This window comes from Lichenostomus cassidix, chromosome 4A, assembly GCF_008360975.1.
Source record: "Lichenostomus cassidix isolate B80296 chromosome 4A, HeHo_3.0, whole genome shotgun sequence".
In the NCBI taxonomy this organism is placed as follows: domain Eukaryota; kingdom Metazoa; phylum Chordata; class Aves; order Passeriformes; family Meliphagidae; genus Lichenostomus; species Lichenostomus cassidix.
This window is the reverse complement of record NC_139485.1, coordinates 6,200,361-6,217,953: the sequence shown is the minus strand read 5'-3', so window position 1 is coordinate 6,217,953 and position 17,593 is coordinate 6,200,361. Positions and strand designations below refer to the sequence as shown.

The following is a 17,593-nucleotide window of genomic DNA, read 5'->3' as shown; positions in this document are numbered from 1 at the left end:
ACAGTCTTTAAAAATTATATAATATCTTGGGTAAGTTTTTTTTTTCAGTTTAGTTTTTAAAAACATAAACAGAAAAAGCCAGTTGTTTGCATTTTCTTTAGATTAAAAAAAAAATCAGCGTGTGTATGCATATATATAAACACGTACATAAAAGCCTTCTACATTTAAGGAAATTACTAGGAATTTTAGAAGCCAAATTAATAAATATAGCTTATTCCAGACATAACATAGGGTTCAGCCAAAGTTATATTCTAAAGGATCCAGATAAGGAATTAAGAGCAGAAATGAAAACCTGCTCAAAAAATACAATTGCTAAACTCTAACCAGAAACCTTTAAGACCTCAAATTAAAATAATGATTTTATTATGATTTTATATGTGGCAGCTTATGATTTTTACTTATCACCAATAGAATCAGGAGTGTGTAGGGAAGGGAAAACTGGTTTTAATCAATTCCAGAGCTGAGCTGCCACATTTCTTAGTACTTGTCCAACCGCAAAATTTCACACTGCTTCAACACTAGCTTTCATACACTACTTGACAACCTATTAAAGCAGTTGCTTTTAGGGCTATGTTACACCATAAAGTATTTTCTCTGCTCTTTTCTTATCTATTGAATGAAATAATGTATTTTTATTTTGCTTTGTAGTATCAAAAGCTCAGTAAATGATTTCTCCACATACACAAGGGCTGCATGTGTTTCTAAGGACTTTTTTTAGTGTTTGGCAATGGAAATATTTTAGATTTTCTTTCGGCTATTTTCTTCAGCACTGATAATTAAACACCTAGTTCATCCCACAGTGCTGATTCTAAACATACTGTAAAAGAACAGGGCAAAAAGACAAATGCAAGTCTAAGAAAATATGAGAATGCAGATTCATCTCTTGCCTAGCTGAACTAATCTGTGAACATGTTTGGGGGAAGTAATTAATTCTCTGGCTCAATCTAGAAACTATTCTGCCTTGTACTTCAACATCAGCACATTGCTTCTAGTTCAGGGCAGCTCTCAAAAGGCATTTTTTTCTTACTATCACAGAGGTAGCCTCCAGAACTGACATACCTACTAAATTCCTTGGGACTTGTATGACATCTTCAGCAAATTCAAGGTAACTTCTTGCCTTTTTCACCGCATCTTGATCCTACAATACAAAGATGTGTAAGAAACAAGATCAATTTCCCCAAGGTTTTTGTTTGCTTGTTTCTTTCAGGTATTTTCTGAAATGATTAAGAAGGGAACTCACCTCTCCATAAATATGGAATGTACAAGTATCTTCATCAAGATCAATGGCAGTCACTCCAGGGACTTTTCTGGCTTGCTGAATATTAGCACCATGAGTGCCAATGGCCAAACCCATTAGGTCTTCACGTACAACAAACTGTTCATGGAACCGGGATGCAAGTTGCCTAGAACTCTGAACAAAAATCTAATGTCAGCTCACTTTGATTGTCAGTACACTGGAGACAGAAGCCAATATAAATTTCAAGACTGTTTTTCAATCACGTGCTTAGTCTACTTTTGATTTTATCAATACTTATTGTACTTATATTAGTTTCAAAAACACTTAAGAGTGTCCTTCAGAAGTCTTTTAAACATTAACATAAGGTTGGCCTCTAGTTGTGCTGAACATCTATTTTGTATTACCCTTTAATAGCTATAGCTATCAGGTGTTACTAGGTAAGACAGCAATCGCAAGGTAGTAAAATAGGAACTGTGGTGATTATTAAAGCAAACCTTATGATCTCTGAGAAAAAAAACTCCACCAATTTCAACAGGTGGGGGAAACCGTAATAACCACTGACACAAAATTATATCTAGAACAGAACAGAAATTATATCTAAAACAGGTGGGTATCTACTGCACCTTAAAAAAAAAAAAAAGGAGGAATCTTTGCCTATGCATGACAACACAAAGTGCTTGAATTCAGAGAAGAAATATGTCAAGAATTTCATCCAAGAATCACACATGTACCAAGACAGAAGGGTCATATTGAGCACTCACAAGTGTGAGCATAACAGAACACAGGAAAGGAACAATAGTGTAACGTATTCTGGGAAGACAATTTCCAACTGTGATAATCTATTAAGGAAAGAGTGTTTTGCAAGGAAGAAACAAGCTAAAAGCCAAGATATATAATGCTGTACATGTTTCTGCATTGCAATCAAAGCTGCAACTGCTGTTAAGACATACACAAGCACACTCCAGATTAGCAGTTTAATGTCAGCAAAATGAGACCCTACAGATGTTGAGAAAACATCAAGGATGCACCCACAAGCCCTATTCTGTCCCAGCTAAACTGGTACTGGTTTCTGACCTGCTCCTGCTTAAAGCTGTTGATAAATATCCTGTGCTAAATCACTGTTTCAAAGAACTGGCTACAGCAGATAGTGGTTTAAGTGCCATGAAATATTTCAGATAGTCTGAGAGCACTATCAAGTACTGCAGTCGCAACATTACAGGCAACTTGGAAAGCAAAGCTTATTTTTAATTGCTCACGTTTCTACATTCTAACAGATAATCCAAATGCTGATTGACTAGCTGACATCTGTGATAGACAGTCAAATGAAAGTAGAGAATAGGATGACCAAGAAAACGATCAGTTGTTAACTACCTACAATATGTGGAAAAGATGAAGCTACATCATCACTGAGGACGTTGGCTCTGACAGTCAAACCATAGTTTTACTACTTGCACTAAAACATCATTAGCTTTTCTAGAAATTATTATGGAATGTGTTTTATTTATCATTGGAAATTCTGTATTCTACTTCGTTTCTTATTAATGTTCTGAAAGATCTTTGCAAATAATGTATTAATACCTACACAGCAGCCGTAAAACCGAGCTCTATTTAGATACAGTAAAATACAAACCAGAATGCAAAACACCTGTAAAATCAGGCTTTTTAGTATGTGAAAGACACTCAAACCAGCTACGTCACACCCACTGGGAAGGAATGCAAACAAAAAATAATCAGTTATTCAACTTGATTCTCTAAAAGCCACGTCTGAAAAGTTGAGCCATGCAAGTCAAGAAGTTAATATGCAGAAAAGAAGGTACAACAAATAGCAAGTAAAAAACCCCAGTGAACAAAAGAAGCTGGTGTAGTGATAATGACTCAGAAAACAGAATAGCTAAAACTGCTAGAAGAAAAGAAGTGCCCGACTTTTAAAGTTGAGTATGAGACACATACAAAGGTTTATCTGATGGAAACTGTGAACTATTATTAATAATGCAGTAAAGCCCAAAACGTTCACTAAAATTTTTTTCTGTAGATGGACACATGCACTCTTGTTGGTATGTCAGTGTCTCAATAGAAATCATGAGTATCATTTTTATTAACTGAAGCTTTCCCTTTCTGCTTTGAATAAAAATGATTTTATATTTATTCTATTACAAGAAACACAAATACCAAAATGAAACAAATACCAACTTTTGTCACACAAATTTTAACTGTGTATATTTATCTCACAACCTTTATTTATGTACTGCTTAGGTAGAAACTGAAGTTCAACAATGGTTTTCTAGTGAGAACCAAATGAAGTTTGAGACCTTCACAGCAGCAAAAGATTCAGTGTTACAATGACAAGAAGAATCCAAGATGAGTTTGGGAAAGGAATCAATGACAACAGTTGTTGGTGCCTGCATATGTGGGGGCATGTAAAGAGAATTAGCTCTAAAGAGGCTGTTGTTCTTCCCACCTCCAAAATAATACTTTGCACTTCAAGAGGTAAACTGCCCACACAATTGTCAGTTCTGGAGGAAGATCAAGAACGATTACTGAGGAGCTACAGTGGGGTGCTCAGTAAGGAAAACCAATGAGGAAAAATTGGTCCTTTCTTCATCTTGAGAAAAATCAAAACCCAAACAAACTTGGATTTCAGCTCTGAAACACAGAAATCAATATACTAAGGCGAGAACAACAGGAATGAGAACTTCTTGTAACAGTGCGTATAGCCACTGGATACAAGAGGCCTGAATTACTCCATGACATCCCACTTCAAACAGATGTAACCCTTGGGATGAGGGGGAATGAAATCTCACTCTACAGAAACACTGCTGGTATAAACCTGTGTCAAACTGAACTACAGTAGCTTAAGTGGTACCTCTGGTTCTTGACAGTGAATCTAAAAAGTTTTCAGAAATGGTGATATTTTTTCTAATTTGTAGATAGGAGAAAAACCATGAAGAAATGTTAATTCTGATGTATAAAGAACCCCTTATTTCCTAGCCTACTCCTTCTCTTTTTTTTTTTCCTTTTACCCATGGACAAGTATGACTCAAGCTTATTGCCAGTCAACACCCACTCACTAGTCACAGGAATATCAGAAGCTGTATCTGCTGTAAGATTATTTCCTAACATTTTATCTACAGACAAACCTATCCCTTCATACATTCTACCAACATCAGTTTCACCCCTTCCATCTCATTTTCGCTGTGTTATTTTGCTAGATCCAGTTCTAGTCCCATCAGTATCATGACATATTCACTACCATCTATTTTTAAAGCTACAAAATATGTGGCATTATTTGGGAAATGATGGCTGATTATTTTATTCAAAATATGAAAGAAATATATGTGTGTGTCTACACATTCGTATTTAAACCCCCACAAAATCCTGCTGATAAAAATGAGTCTTTGAAAGAATAGGCCCTACAACTGTGTCTTTGTTGGATGACACTTCCATCTGCCTTTTTTAACACTTAGATTATTATCAGTACATCATTATTTTCACACCAATGCAAGTCCCACCAGCTAAGAAACGCATGAAGGGTTTTTTTATTATCTGTTTTACTCATATTACTTCAGGGAAAACAACCAACATACCTCCAGCTGTTTGCTGGCTTCTTCATTCCTCAGTATCAGGGATAACTTGGTACGCAGACTCCGAAAGTGCATATCAATCAGCATGTTTGCCCGCTTCGTGGTTACGTCGTTGATTGACTGAATTATTAATAGAGAGAACAGTGGTTTACACAGGAGCTCTTGAAACAAACCATTGCTATGCTGCACTAAGACATTTGTACTTACCAAAATAATAAGCTGGTGGTTTTCAGAATCATATGTTACAGAAAAAGCGCCAACTGCCTTTTTGAAGTCCTTATGTGCAGATTCTTTGGCACACCTAGGAATAAAAATGCTACAGAGTTAAAAATAGTAACCACTGCATTTATGGTTAACAGCCAGAAAGTAATTCCTTAATACAAAGAAAGGAAATAAAGATTTCCAAGTTCTCCCTTTTAACACAGGTGTTATTTTACACTATTATAATTTATTTTATTCATTTTTCTTTCATTTGTTTTCACATGAGCAGGATTAGAAATATTTGAGAAATTTCCTGTATGCATATCTATGAAATGACAAATTAAACAAAACTACATTGAAAAGCTATAATCACTACAGTCAGCAAGTTCAAAACTTCAAACACATCATGAATCAGGAAAATGTGTGATTTCATTGTAAACCCTGCAGCATTCTAACGACCTTATGCTCATTTCATGCTGTACTCGGCTTCTCCGGGTTTCCTGTGTCCACTCACCATCAAGTGAACTTGTTTATGCTATAACACTAACTTCAGAAAGTTTTAGTCTAACCTGAATTTATAACTCATTCTACACTGAGGAAATAACATACATCAAGAAAAGCAGAAAATGACCTGAAGGTAAACAAGGGTAGTCAGTAATAATCTGACTTTTAGAGCTGTATCTATATGAGAACATGTCCACGTTCTCCATGTTCTAGGAGTAAACTAGCTGGCTTTGTATCATACTCTGGGAGGTTTCATTACTGTTCAACTATTCCCACAGCCATAATCAAATAATAAAAGTTGACCAAGAATGGATTTAGATTAACCTGTGCACACCACTGAACAGCTGTAAGAATAAAAGTCTTAATCTGTACCACACACAAACCTTAAAATCTTGAAGAGTTTCCTCGTCCAGGACTAAACTGCAATTTAAAAATCATCTTTTCTATTTTTGAAGTATGACCATATCAATATTTGTATTTTTCACATTCTTGTATTTCAAAAAGTTATCTTAGAGCAGTGAAAAGCATTTTTATTGCTCTTGTCTCAGGCTTAAGAAGTTACCCACATTCTGAAACAAGTTATAAAGAAACGCTTGTACTTACATTTGCCTTAAATCTTCAGGAACTGCCAGTTTGATTTTATGAAAAGTATCTTTTGTTGCGGGTTTATTGGGGTTCACAGATCTCAAACGCTCAATTGTGACAATTTCGTTGTATGTAGCATCACAGGCTGCATATTCTATTACGTAGAACTGATATAAAAATAATAAAATCATCCAAGCCACATATTTTATGACATGAGTGAGCATTACACTATTAAGGAAAAGATACTTTTGTTAACTGTACAAGTCAAATTTGACTTCTCAGGTTGAGGTTAATGGTAATTGCAACTGTCCTAATCATGAAACACTTAAAAAGCGAAGAGAGATTAGTTCAAACCACAGCGCACATCAATATATAAACAGAAAAGAAAGAAAAACATAAGTAAATATAAAATATATATATATGTATATATGCATACTCCTACCTCACCCTTTATCATTCTCACTTTAGCCAACCACCAACAGCAGGGTTCTTTTTCATTTGCCCTGGAATAAACCTAAACAAAATACATACATTATATTCTTAAAAGACATCACAAAAGCTGACACTAATATGATCAGGAACTCCACAGGAACAAAATCCAGCAAAAAGTCCTAGTACATAAAGTCTCTGAGCATAACATAGAAAGCATGTAAGAGCAACATTGTACAAATAAATAATAATAAATAACATAGCACCCAATCTACTGGCATTAGCTGGTTCACTCTTGCATGCAGCCAAAAGAGAGATAATTCAGACTTTCACAATGTTAACATTTAATCAACAATGTTTCTGGTTGTGTGTAGGTCTAATGAGGTCCAACCAGTGGGTGAGAGGACACAAATCTAACCTTCTTTAGCACATACATGGTATCAGCCACATCCACACTACAGACGTTTTGCCATTTTCTTATCTTTCAGATTAAAAACTTACAGAGAATGCAAGCAAAATGTAAATCTTGAAACTTCTCTCTCTTTAAATTAATTATAAAAATAAATGCTACAGTTTTACAAAATAAGGATGTTTTAGGAATATACGGCTTTAAAGTCAATCTCTCTATATACATACATAAGTTTTTACATACACACACATATTTCTGTTTTATGTATACACACATGCACATTTTCTGATTCATCTTGAAGCTTTGGTAATATAGATTTCATTACCTGACAGCTTAAGAATTATAGTTCATCTATTTCTAGATTTATCTAGTTCTAATAAGGACTGATCTGTAACCAGTGCAACACTGAGCAAGTTTGTAAATCATCATATTTGTATCTCAGCATGGAGGTCATGGTACATGGAATTTTGCATAGCCTTTTGTGGTATGTGGAATAGTTTGCATAGTTTACAACTGTCAGACTCTGGGTTTGGTGATGTGCCTGACACTGTGTTTTCTGTAGTACTTGGGATCAAAAAGGGTGACAGCACATAATGTGGAAAGAAATCTTCCAGTGGCTTGGCTGACATTTTTCACACTAAGTTCTCTCACTTCTCAAGACAAGAGCTGTTAAAGAAGCATACACACCTCTACTTCATCGCTTTCATTTATGTCTTTATTATAGCCTGCAGGTGGTGGGAACCTCACATCATGGAATGGGATTTGTCTCTCTGGTTGCCAGCTACAAATAAAAACACAGCAAATGGTCTAAACATTTTAATCTTCTTTGTAAACAAATCAAACATTTTCAATCCATTATTTTTTAATTTTCAAATTCTTTAGAGCTTTTGTGGATATGTGTATTAAAGGTACTGTGATCCAATGTATACATAATAAGAAGAAACACATCCAAACGATCATTAAGCATCCTGAATGAAACCCTGATGTCACCTGCAGTCTTTTGAATCTTCCAGCAGACGTTCTTCCTCTATTTACAGTTACAGGTTTTAACCCCAACATTAGCAACACAGACAAAAAACACTTCATAACACATTTGGACACTTCCTTCAAAACAAGCCTATATCTTCTTTTTCTTTGGTTCTAGTATGGGTTAGGAAAACTTGATCAGGATCCAGTCTGAACACAGTTTTAATTTTCAGTTTCTTTAATGGAGATTGGATAAGTTTGTTCTCTAGATTAGAAAACTGGTATTCATCACTTATCTATAGAACAAATTTTGTAATAATGCCATCTTCTAAAGCTAAGGCAAGACATTCACATGTGAAAGAGTAAGTAATGGTACAATTGTTGACTTACTCAAGCATGGGTTGATTCACCACGTAAATTCAGCAACAACATGATTATCTTCCCAGCAAAACCCATGTTACTATGGTTCTGCACTTAAAAGTATTTAAATCATTAAAAGCATTTATACAGAAATGCCACAAAATAGTAGATACTAAATATAGCTTTAAAAGATGCCAGCAGCAAGTTTAGTGTATCTAAAAAACACTACTCTACACTAAGCCATATTTAGGTTAATCAGATGCAAGGTTGATACTCTGTCATTTATAGGTACAACACCAGCAATACACTTACTTGTTTTCAAATGAAACTGTTATTGAATCTTCATGCACATCCTTTACAAATGCCTGTAGAGGAAACAAAGTATAATTATGGTATGCTTATGACCATTTAAAAAAACAATTTCAAACCTGTAAAACACTTCCTTTTCACAAATATTGATGAATCTCACAACGTAAATATATTTTAAAGTCAGCCTTTTAAATTTTGCAGTAGACTTACACAAAACACCTACTGAAAGCTGATAAACTCCTTGAGTTCAGGACTGCCAGTGCACTGATACACAAACAGAATGCCCAAGCCATGAAGACACTATCCCTACTTTTTGGAAGTAACAGGAGAGGTTAGTAGGAAATGAAAGAATCATTTGAGAGTTTAAAATGTTTGATTTTATAATCACATTTGATGTATAGACAGGCATAGAAATTAAATATCAGTACTCCTCAAAACACAAACTAAACCAAAGCTCACAAAAACTCCAAGTCCTGTCTCTCTTCTCTTTTACCTAAAATTGCACTAGCAAAACTCATCTATACCAATTTCAGCAGAATTTTCTCCATTACACTTTAATTATGTAGAGCAGAAACTTTAGACAAATGCCCTGCAGCCTTCCTTCCCTTTTCTCCTGGGGGATGGACAGCAGTGGTGCTCTCCCATGTCACCACAAAGCAGAGGACAGAACTAAAATTCAGCACCCAAGGGCTCCTCCTGCTTTATGCACTCAACTTATTGATGTTTATTTGATCAATGCTTAGCATAAAGCCCCAAATATCCCCCACACTCCCCGTCTAAAAAACCACAAGATCAATACTCAAAGAACTTTGGGATTTACCAATGAAAATATTTTTCTTAGACTCAAAACAATGGAGGTCACAGGTTAACTAGGGATGAAAAAATTGTGGGTTTTTTTTTCTTTATTTTTAAAAGTACCTCTATGAACTTCTAAAACAAAGTGAAGTGCACAGCATTCCACTAATATTAGTCCACATATAGTATCACTGCAAGGTAGGTAGATAAAAGCCCATGAGCAAGAAAGACCATAGAAGTTCGTTTTACTAATGGAGATCCTACTCAAATGATAAAAAAATTCTCAGTAAATGGAAAACAATTTAGCAGCAACTACCACTTCTGTAGAAGAATTAGTTAATAAGAATGTTAATTCTCCATTTTATTATTCTTTCACTTGCAAGTTTCCAAGACCAGATCTTATCTCTTACAGGAAGGTAAGAGTTTCTCCTATTTGGAACCTAAATGGTTTTTAAAAAATTCTTTTGTTATTTTTTGCTTTATAAAAAGTATTCCAAAGTATTTCCTGAGTTGCAGCAATATCTCAAGTATCTCAGTATCAAAGAAGCGCAACACCTGATGATTGATACAGAGTTCCAAGAACTGGCTATACTAAAATTAAGTGGTACGTGCACATGAATGTCATCATTCAGAGTCATTCACTACAAGGAAGAAACACCATCTGAGTTGAAAACTGAAAAACAACCAAAGCCATTGTGAATAGTAGTCGAAAGAAAGCCACAGTGATAACAGCAAAAATTATTTTACACCTTGCTTGCCTCACAATATTCTTAAGAACAAGACTTTATTATTGCTAGCAAGCCAAGGAGATTTAAGAAAGTCTCCAAAAGTGTTTGTATGATTACGTATTTCAAAATTCCATGATATTCCTTTGAAGGCAATTACAAGCACAGCTGATATTTTTCAATGACATGGTATGGAGAAGACTTAAGACCACATCTCAAGATCATGCTGATAGAAGTACAGAAAAGGTATTTACACAGAGGCAACAGAGCTCCCAGTTGATTATTATGGATATGGAACATTTAGCTAATGTTTCATATTATGGTGCATTCTGTAAGAAGATTCCAGAACTGGATTGCATTTGAACGATACAATGGTAGTCCTGACCCATTTCACAACATTACATGTATCACCTTCAAAGGCTTCACCCACTTTTCTTCCAATGGTTGTCATGTGCAACTTAGAAGCACCTATTATTACAGATGCAACTGAAATGGATGCCTTTAATACCTGAAAAACACTATGATCACTACCAAGTATTAGGTATGGCGCCTTCATGTCACAGACTGCAAAAGGACAGAACTTAGTATTAGCAGTAATACCTGAGTATGTAAAAGCAGAGGTTATTTTACAAAGCAAATTTGAAAGAAAGGATACCAGGAACACTTTATAGCCTTCAGGAAGACAGGTAGGAGTAACACAACTCATGCCCTGAGAATGAATTTGTTGATTTTCTCATGTTTATAAAATGTCAAATCACCTTTCCTTGTATGAAAGACACTTTTGGAGAAGACATCACCTTTGTGGTGATGAAAACACCAAATGGTGTCCTAAACAGCACTCTGAAAAAAAATGGCAGGCAATGGCAGAAAATTCACAAGCACAGCAGCAAAGAGCAAGACTACATCTCATATCCAGAGACAGATGGAAGAGAACTCCTAACATCCAACTCATCTTGAGCAGAATCCCAGGGACTACAGCAGTATACCTAATTAAACGTAATAATGCTAAAACCTACCACTAATAAGTAAACCAGGAGGTGTAACAAGTAAGTCTAAGTTAGGTTGAAAACTAGCCTGAAACTTCAAACAGTTAAGCAATTATGTTATCTGGAAGAAGTAAGACTTGGGACACATTCCTGGCTGAAAGAAGAATGAACTACACTCTCCCCTTTAAGCTCTCCTTTAACAGTACTTCCACACTGCTTTACTCACAACCCAGAAACCTGAGGGAACCTGAATCAGGAACATAAGGAAGACTGTTGACTTTACACAGGTAGCATCAATACAGATACTTCCAAGGAAAATTACAAATCTGAATTTCTTCAGCTTACACCAACTTCAGAAGAGTCAATCACAGAAACAGATGAATATCTGCTTTTCACTTCAGCCTGGCCAAAAAAGTTGATGTCATAACACTGTGGTTTATCTTTTAATTTATAGTCTCGCAAAATTACAAAAGTTCATTGGAATAAATTTTTAAGTAATTACAAAGTGAATGCCTTTACAAATTTCAAGTATGCAATATATGAAACACTTCTGCACACCAGCATGTGATATTTATGCTTAAAAACAACCATTCAAAATATATTAATGACTACTAATACAGTAATTCATATTTGGTTGTCTAATCCTATCTACCTAGAGAAAGAGGGTTATCCTTGTTTTTCAGTTACCTGTGACACAGAAAAATGTCAGATACTTATCACGACAGTTTTCCATTGCCTGTACCACAGCATTATGTCCATCTTCCTCCAATAAAGGTATTTAAACACATCTACAGCACGAAAATGTATTTGGACTCTCCAGCACTATACACTTCAATCTGTACACTTGTAAGTACAAACAGAAGAGGTCTGAAACATTTCTAAGTTTTTCTTAATGAAACTAATATTTAAGCAGCAATGCCTTTGGAAAACCAAAATTAATGCTGATCAGAACTGTTTGGTTGTCTTCCTTCTGTAATACATGTGAAATTACACACAACGATAAAAGGAAATGAAGCCTTTAACACTGTAATCCATATTCACAGACAGAGGACAAGCCAGCCCCAGATGTCAGTAGAGAAGAGGCTCTGATCTCACACAAAGTGTCACAAGAAATACAACAATCATTCATCAGCCTTTTTTAGATAAAAAGCGTAAGTAGGCATGGAAATTCAAACATAAAGGTGCAGATATGTGAGTTTAAAATGCACCCCCATGAAGGGACAGAATAGTGGCACTGATGAATTTGGACACAAAGATGAAATGCCTTAAAAACAAAGTGAAACTGGATGGAAGCAAAATGAGGTAACAGGACAGTGAAAGACTGCAGCAGCTGAGATACCACTACTGCTAAGAGCAGAAATATCAAGAAAGAGTACACAAAAAATAATCTGTGATCAGAAGCACATTTTCTAATGGCAAAGGTTGATTCTTCTCTAATGTGGAAAAAGAAAATCAAATGTGGTAAGTTTTCTACACCAAATTTGACTCTGAGTCACATAAACCATTTCATTTCTCTCCATGCTTCAAATATAATTAAGTAAAAAAAATTGCAGCATGGCATTTCTCAAACACATAAGCATTCATGTTCTAGGAAGGGTTATATGCTGAATATATGGTCTAAATTTTACAAATCATTGTTAAAAAAGCAAGAATTATTAGAAACACCGGCATATTTTTTATTTTTATGCTAAATGGAAAGACAGACACTTCAAAGGAACAAATAAAGGCTTCAGCTGCCATGAAATTTTGCTGCTTTTTTTAAAGTCTGCTCACATCATCAGATGTGAGCATTGTCAACCATTTTAATAAAGGAGGATAATTAACTGTAAGAAGTGAAAGTAGGGAAAATATGCTTTTTAACACAAAAAAGCTATGTTGGTAACAAACGTGCATCTACTGTTAGCGTAACAGTTCTGTAACATTTCATACCTGTTGGAAGGAGAATGTCAAAAGGAAACTCGGTGGATAGTCAAGTCTGAGAAAGGCTGGACATACAAAGGAACAGAATAGGGAAAGAAAAATAGTCACAGAAATGGTCACCAGACGAGGGAAAAGGGTACCAGGCAGTCATCCTCAGAAGGACTGAGCAGACAGGCTCATGAACATACAAAGAGACTGGAGGTACTGGCTGAGGGTGTCCGCATGGAACAGTGAAAGAAAAAAAATGGGTACAGAGGGCCACAGGAACAGTTGCTAAAAGTAAGACCTGGAGTAATAAAGTAGTAAGAAAGATGAATTATAAGTTGTAGCCTCAATGAAGTTATCTACAAAACCAAGCAAACAACAGTGAAGCACTGAAACTACTGGGATAAAAAGTGGAAGACTTTTACAAGGTTATGGAGCATGAAGTGGCAAAAAATTGGGTTACAGACAACATACAGATGTTAACAACAAACACCATTCCAAAACTGCTTGCTTCATAAACAGGATGCTTTCCATGTTTAACAGAGGACACAAGAGAGAATCACTCCCAAACTGGAAAAGAAAAATCAATCCCATGTTGGAAAAGCATCCAGCATATCCCATTTTAGAGGGAAATATCTAAAGCTAATCCCAAAAAGATCAGACAAAGGCTTTCTATTAGTCCTCTGTGAATGAGATAAGAACTTCAAAACCCAATTTAGCACTCCTATACAAGAAAAGATATGAGAAGATATGCCCTAGTACTGCACATCTTCAAGACTTAGTTACTAGACTGTGAGCTGCAAAAAGGCAGTTCCCTCCCCTTGGATTCACAGTCTTTGCAGTTTGTTGGATCAGTCTTCATAAAGGAAATACAAAAATCTAGTATTTTCTTTCCAAGGATTCTGGGCCCAACCACATAGCAAGTCATGACTAAGCATCTCTAGGTACCAGATTGTCAATTATCCCTGAATCATGCCCATTGACTGCACTGAGCTTTCCACACAATAATTCATCTTAGGCAAGAAGGAAAAAAAAATATTAAAGTACAAAGTATTCACCAAGCAGTATTTTAATTCCATTCAGAAAGAACTAGTCTCCACTACAGCAGTCACATCAACACACTCCAGTATTACAGTGCACCTGACCAGGATGAAATTTGAATTCCAATCTTACAGCTGGGTATGAAGGCATCTTCAAACCATCTCCTGTATTTTGTGTGGGACATGAATCCTCTGCACATATCTCAGAAAGCACTGGTTTATTACTTTCAGCAAGGCTTAGGTGGGCAGTTTTGTACTGGCAAGATCAAGATGCTGCTGGATACACTCAAAAATGCTCAGATCCTCAAAGAGACCTACAAGGAGGATATGAAAATGTGAAGCTGCAATTAGGTGCCTACTTGTGCCACTTAGTCCCATCCTGACTACAGCAGCCTCATATTCCCCTCCCTTCCATGTCTTAGTATCGAGAGAGGTTTATTTTTCCAAAACATTTAAATATTCTTATTAAGATCTTCAGAATTATTCAAAGCCAAAGAAATCTTCACAAGTTATCAGTAAGTCATGAGATTGAATAATAGAATTGTTTTGCTTTTGATTGGTTTGAAACATTACTGCTGTAAATCACTTCTCAGGAGACTGCTTAAAGAAACTTTTAAAATGAAAAAAATAAAACCATCTTGCAATTAAATTCACACTTGACATCACTGCACACTTCTTGTTATGCTGGGTCAACATTTGTTTTTTACAACCAAACTGCCCACCTGTAAGATGTGCATAAAACTCATCAGAAAAAATGTAAATAAATTACTTTACAACAGAGTGATACTCAGATGCTATGAAGAAAGAAAAATTTGTAATTAGAATTCAATTAATTCAAACTAGGGGAAAGCTAGAGGAGAATTGCTGGTTTACACTGAACATTATTGCATGAGGGTGTAGAACAACTCTCACTTCTTTATTATTTTTTAAAAAATTGTTGCATTTATCTTAAGTGTGATGCCCTATCTAAAGAGGTAATTCAGGTGAAGACAGATAAATCCATATGCCCATTTTTCCCTTTCAACAATTTAACCAAGTCTTCTTGGTTAGAGATAAAGAGAAAACAAAAAAATTCCTGTTAAAATGTCTAAAAGTTAAAAGGCAAGCATAACATGCAACTTGGGGCAATGTCTGTGTTAGAACTTGGGTTCCCTAAATCATGAATAAGCTTCCATGAACATATGCTCCAATGAAACTTTCCCCTACACACAAGGGTACAGGACACCATGGTGTCAAACCTGAACATAAACAATTAAAGTTCCAGAAGCTTTCAATTTTCCCAGGTTTCTTCGATAGTATTTGTCACTAGAGAATGCCCCATGTCATTATTACCATCATCTCTTTCACATCCTTGTGTAACTACTCTAATTTGACAAAAACCCCATTAAAAGTTCTCCTATGTAATGTATTTATTCCTGGTGCTTCTTTCTGGCCAAATACTGTACCCTTAAAAATGTAAAACTGATTTTTTAAAGTGCTAAATTATTTAATTCCAGGAAGTAATACACAGATCTAGAACTTTGACTACAACACTGTGACCTCACAAGATCCTTATTTACCACTGAGTTGTTTCATATATATTAAAAAAAAACCCCCAAAGATAGGATTTTCAGAATAAAGTACTAGCACACATATTTTAAAAAGAAGATTTTAAGAGGTCTTTTTTTCTCAGAAAAACTCCAAGGTGTTGGAACTGTATCATCTGGATATCTACCTAGCTTACCACAGGAACATGTGAGTGTGAAACTCTACCCGGTCGGTCCTTCATTGCTAACATAAATATTGGATGTCGCACAATAACTAGGCCCAATTTTTAAAGTCCTAGGAACATTTAAAGCGTGGGAGACTTGCAGAAACTGACCCATGGCTGTTTCTGGTATGTTGATAACAGGTAGGCCCAAACCCACCACATCCAAATCTTATTTCCTATAAAACTACAAATTATACCCAATTAATAAGCTGATTAATACAACCCAACTGATGCAAAGCCACACAATACTACACGGTATTAATAAAACATATTCAGCGCTAAGAATATATGTTCAAGACTCAGTGATGGCTTTATTAAGCACAAGGGCTTGGAAACAAACATGGAATGCTACTAAGTAATTTCAGCAAGAAGTACATTCGATAACTACATGCACAGATATATTTGGCCAAGCAATGCTCTCTTTAATATCACTAGGCAGCTTCCCCTGCCATGGCATTAGGAGCAAGAATCCACCAGAGCATTTTATCAGGAATGTGTATTAACGAGGCCCCCTCCTCCCCGCCTTGCAGGCCGTGCTCATGCAGTGCGGCTCTCCTGGAAACCCGGACGGCGAGAGAGACTTTCCTTAAGTAGCGACAAAAGCTGAGGATTTAACAATTAATGCCCCATCCCAGCGCTGATCCTCGCTCAGCGCCCGGACCAGGCGGCCCCGGGCGCCCCTTCCCACAAAGGGGAAGGCCCGAGGCCTCCCCGCTCTCCCTGCTCATCGGGCCTCGAGTCCCCTCAGCCCCGGAGCCCCGGCTCGCTCTGCACGGCCACCGCCAGGGACCCGCCGCGGCCTCCAGCCCTGCCCGCTTTCCCTCCTCCTTCCTGCCCCGGGGCCTCCGCTCTCCCTCAGCACGGGGAGGAGGAGGAGGAGACACCGCCTCCTCCTCCTCCTCCTCCCGTCGCCGTCCCCGCTCCCTCCCCTGGGGCCCGGCCCGGCCGCGAGCACCCGGTACCTTGTAGAAGGCCCCGTTGGAGCCCCGCACCTCCACCACCAGCTCCTCCATGTTGTGCGCGGTGCGGGAGACCCGGGCCCGGCGCCGCCTCCCTTCCCTTTCTCTGTGCCGGCGCAGGCGGGGGAGGAGCGGTGTGTGTGTGCGGGGCGGGGGCGCTCGGTTCACGCCGAGCCCGGGGGTGTGGCCGCCCTGGGCGGGAGGGGGGGCAAGGCCGGGGGCTGCGCCGGGCGCCGCCGCTCCGGGCCCGGGGCCGCCGGAAATGAAACCGAAACGGCGGCGGGCGGCGCGCGGGGGGCGCGCGCGGGGCGCCCGGTTCGCACGCGAGCGCTCGGGGCCCGCGTCACGTGACGGCGGGAGGGGCGGGGCGGGAGCGGGCCCCGGGCCGGCGCGCGCCGCTCGCTCGCCCACCCGCCGCCGCCTCTGTAACGGCCCCGCGCGCGCAGCCGCAGTGCCGCGGGGCGCGCGCGAACCCGGCAGTTGCGGGCCGAGGTCCCGCCTCCGCCCCCACCCCGCCCGCCGCGCGCCGGAGCGACCGCCCCGCTGGCCAATCGGGTCGCGCGGTGCCGCGCCGCGCGCCTGAGTGACCGGCAGTGCCGGCCAATCGGATCGCGCGGCCTGACGGCCGCCGGTCGCGGCGCGCGGCGCCCTGAGGCAGGCCCGTATGGCGGGGGGTGTGTGCCGCTCGGTGTCCGCGTCCCCGCCTCCGGGTTCCGCACCGGCCCGGCCCGCCGCCGTGCTCAGGCTGGGGCGGCGCGGGCGGTGCTGAGGCCCCAAACGGCGCCGAGTAACGGCCCCGGGGAGCGATGGTCGGGGGGGCCTGGGGAGAGGCGAAGGGAATGACGGGCCGAA

The 17,593-nt window shown here is 38.7% G+C and overlaps 1 protein-coding gene across 3 annotated transcripts in view; it reads right to left on the bottom strand.

The window, feature by feature from the left end:
• Positions 1-17,156, bottom strand: part of FMR1 (fragile X messenger ribonucleoprotein 1) — a 29,601-nt gene extending 12,445 nt beyond the window's left edge. The window contains exons 1-9 of one of the 3 annotated variants that reach the window (XM_085060290.1): positions 16,745-17,156; positions 8,585-8,637; positions 7,634-7,727; positions 6,551-6,622; positions 6,127-6,275; positions 5,026-5,119; positions 4,822-4,938; positions 1,241-1,411; positions 1,060-1,138 (exon numbers count right to left, since the gene is read on the bottom strand). In XM_085060290.1, the coding sequence (XP_084916416.1) occupies positions 1,060-1,138; positions 1,241-1,411; positions 4,822-4,938; positions 5,026-5,119; positions 6,127-6,275; positions 6,551-6,622; positions 7,634-7,727; positions 8,585-8,637; positions 16,745-16,795 (880 nt within the window). In that variant the 5' untranslated portion in view covers positions 16,796-17,156. The remainder of the gene's footprint in view (positions 1-1,059; positions 1,139-1,240; positions 1,412-4,821; positions 4,939-5,025; positions 5,120-6,126; positions 6,276-6,550; positions 6,623-7,633; positions 7,728-8,584; positions 8,638-16,744) is intronic. The other 2 variants (XM_085060289.1, XM_085060291.1) reach the window with 2 other exon arrangements.
• Between the last annotated feature and the right edge of the window lie 437 nt (positions 17,157-17,593).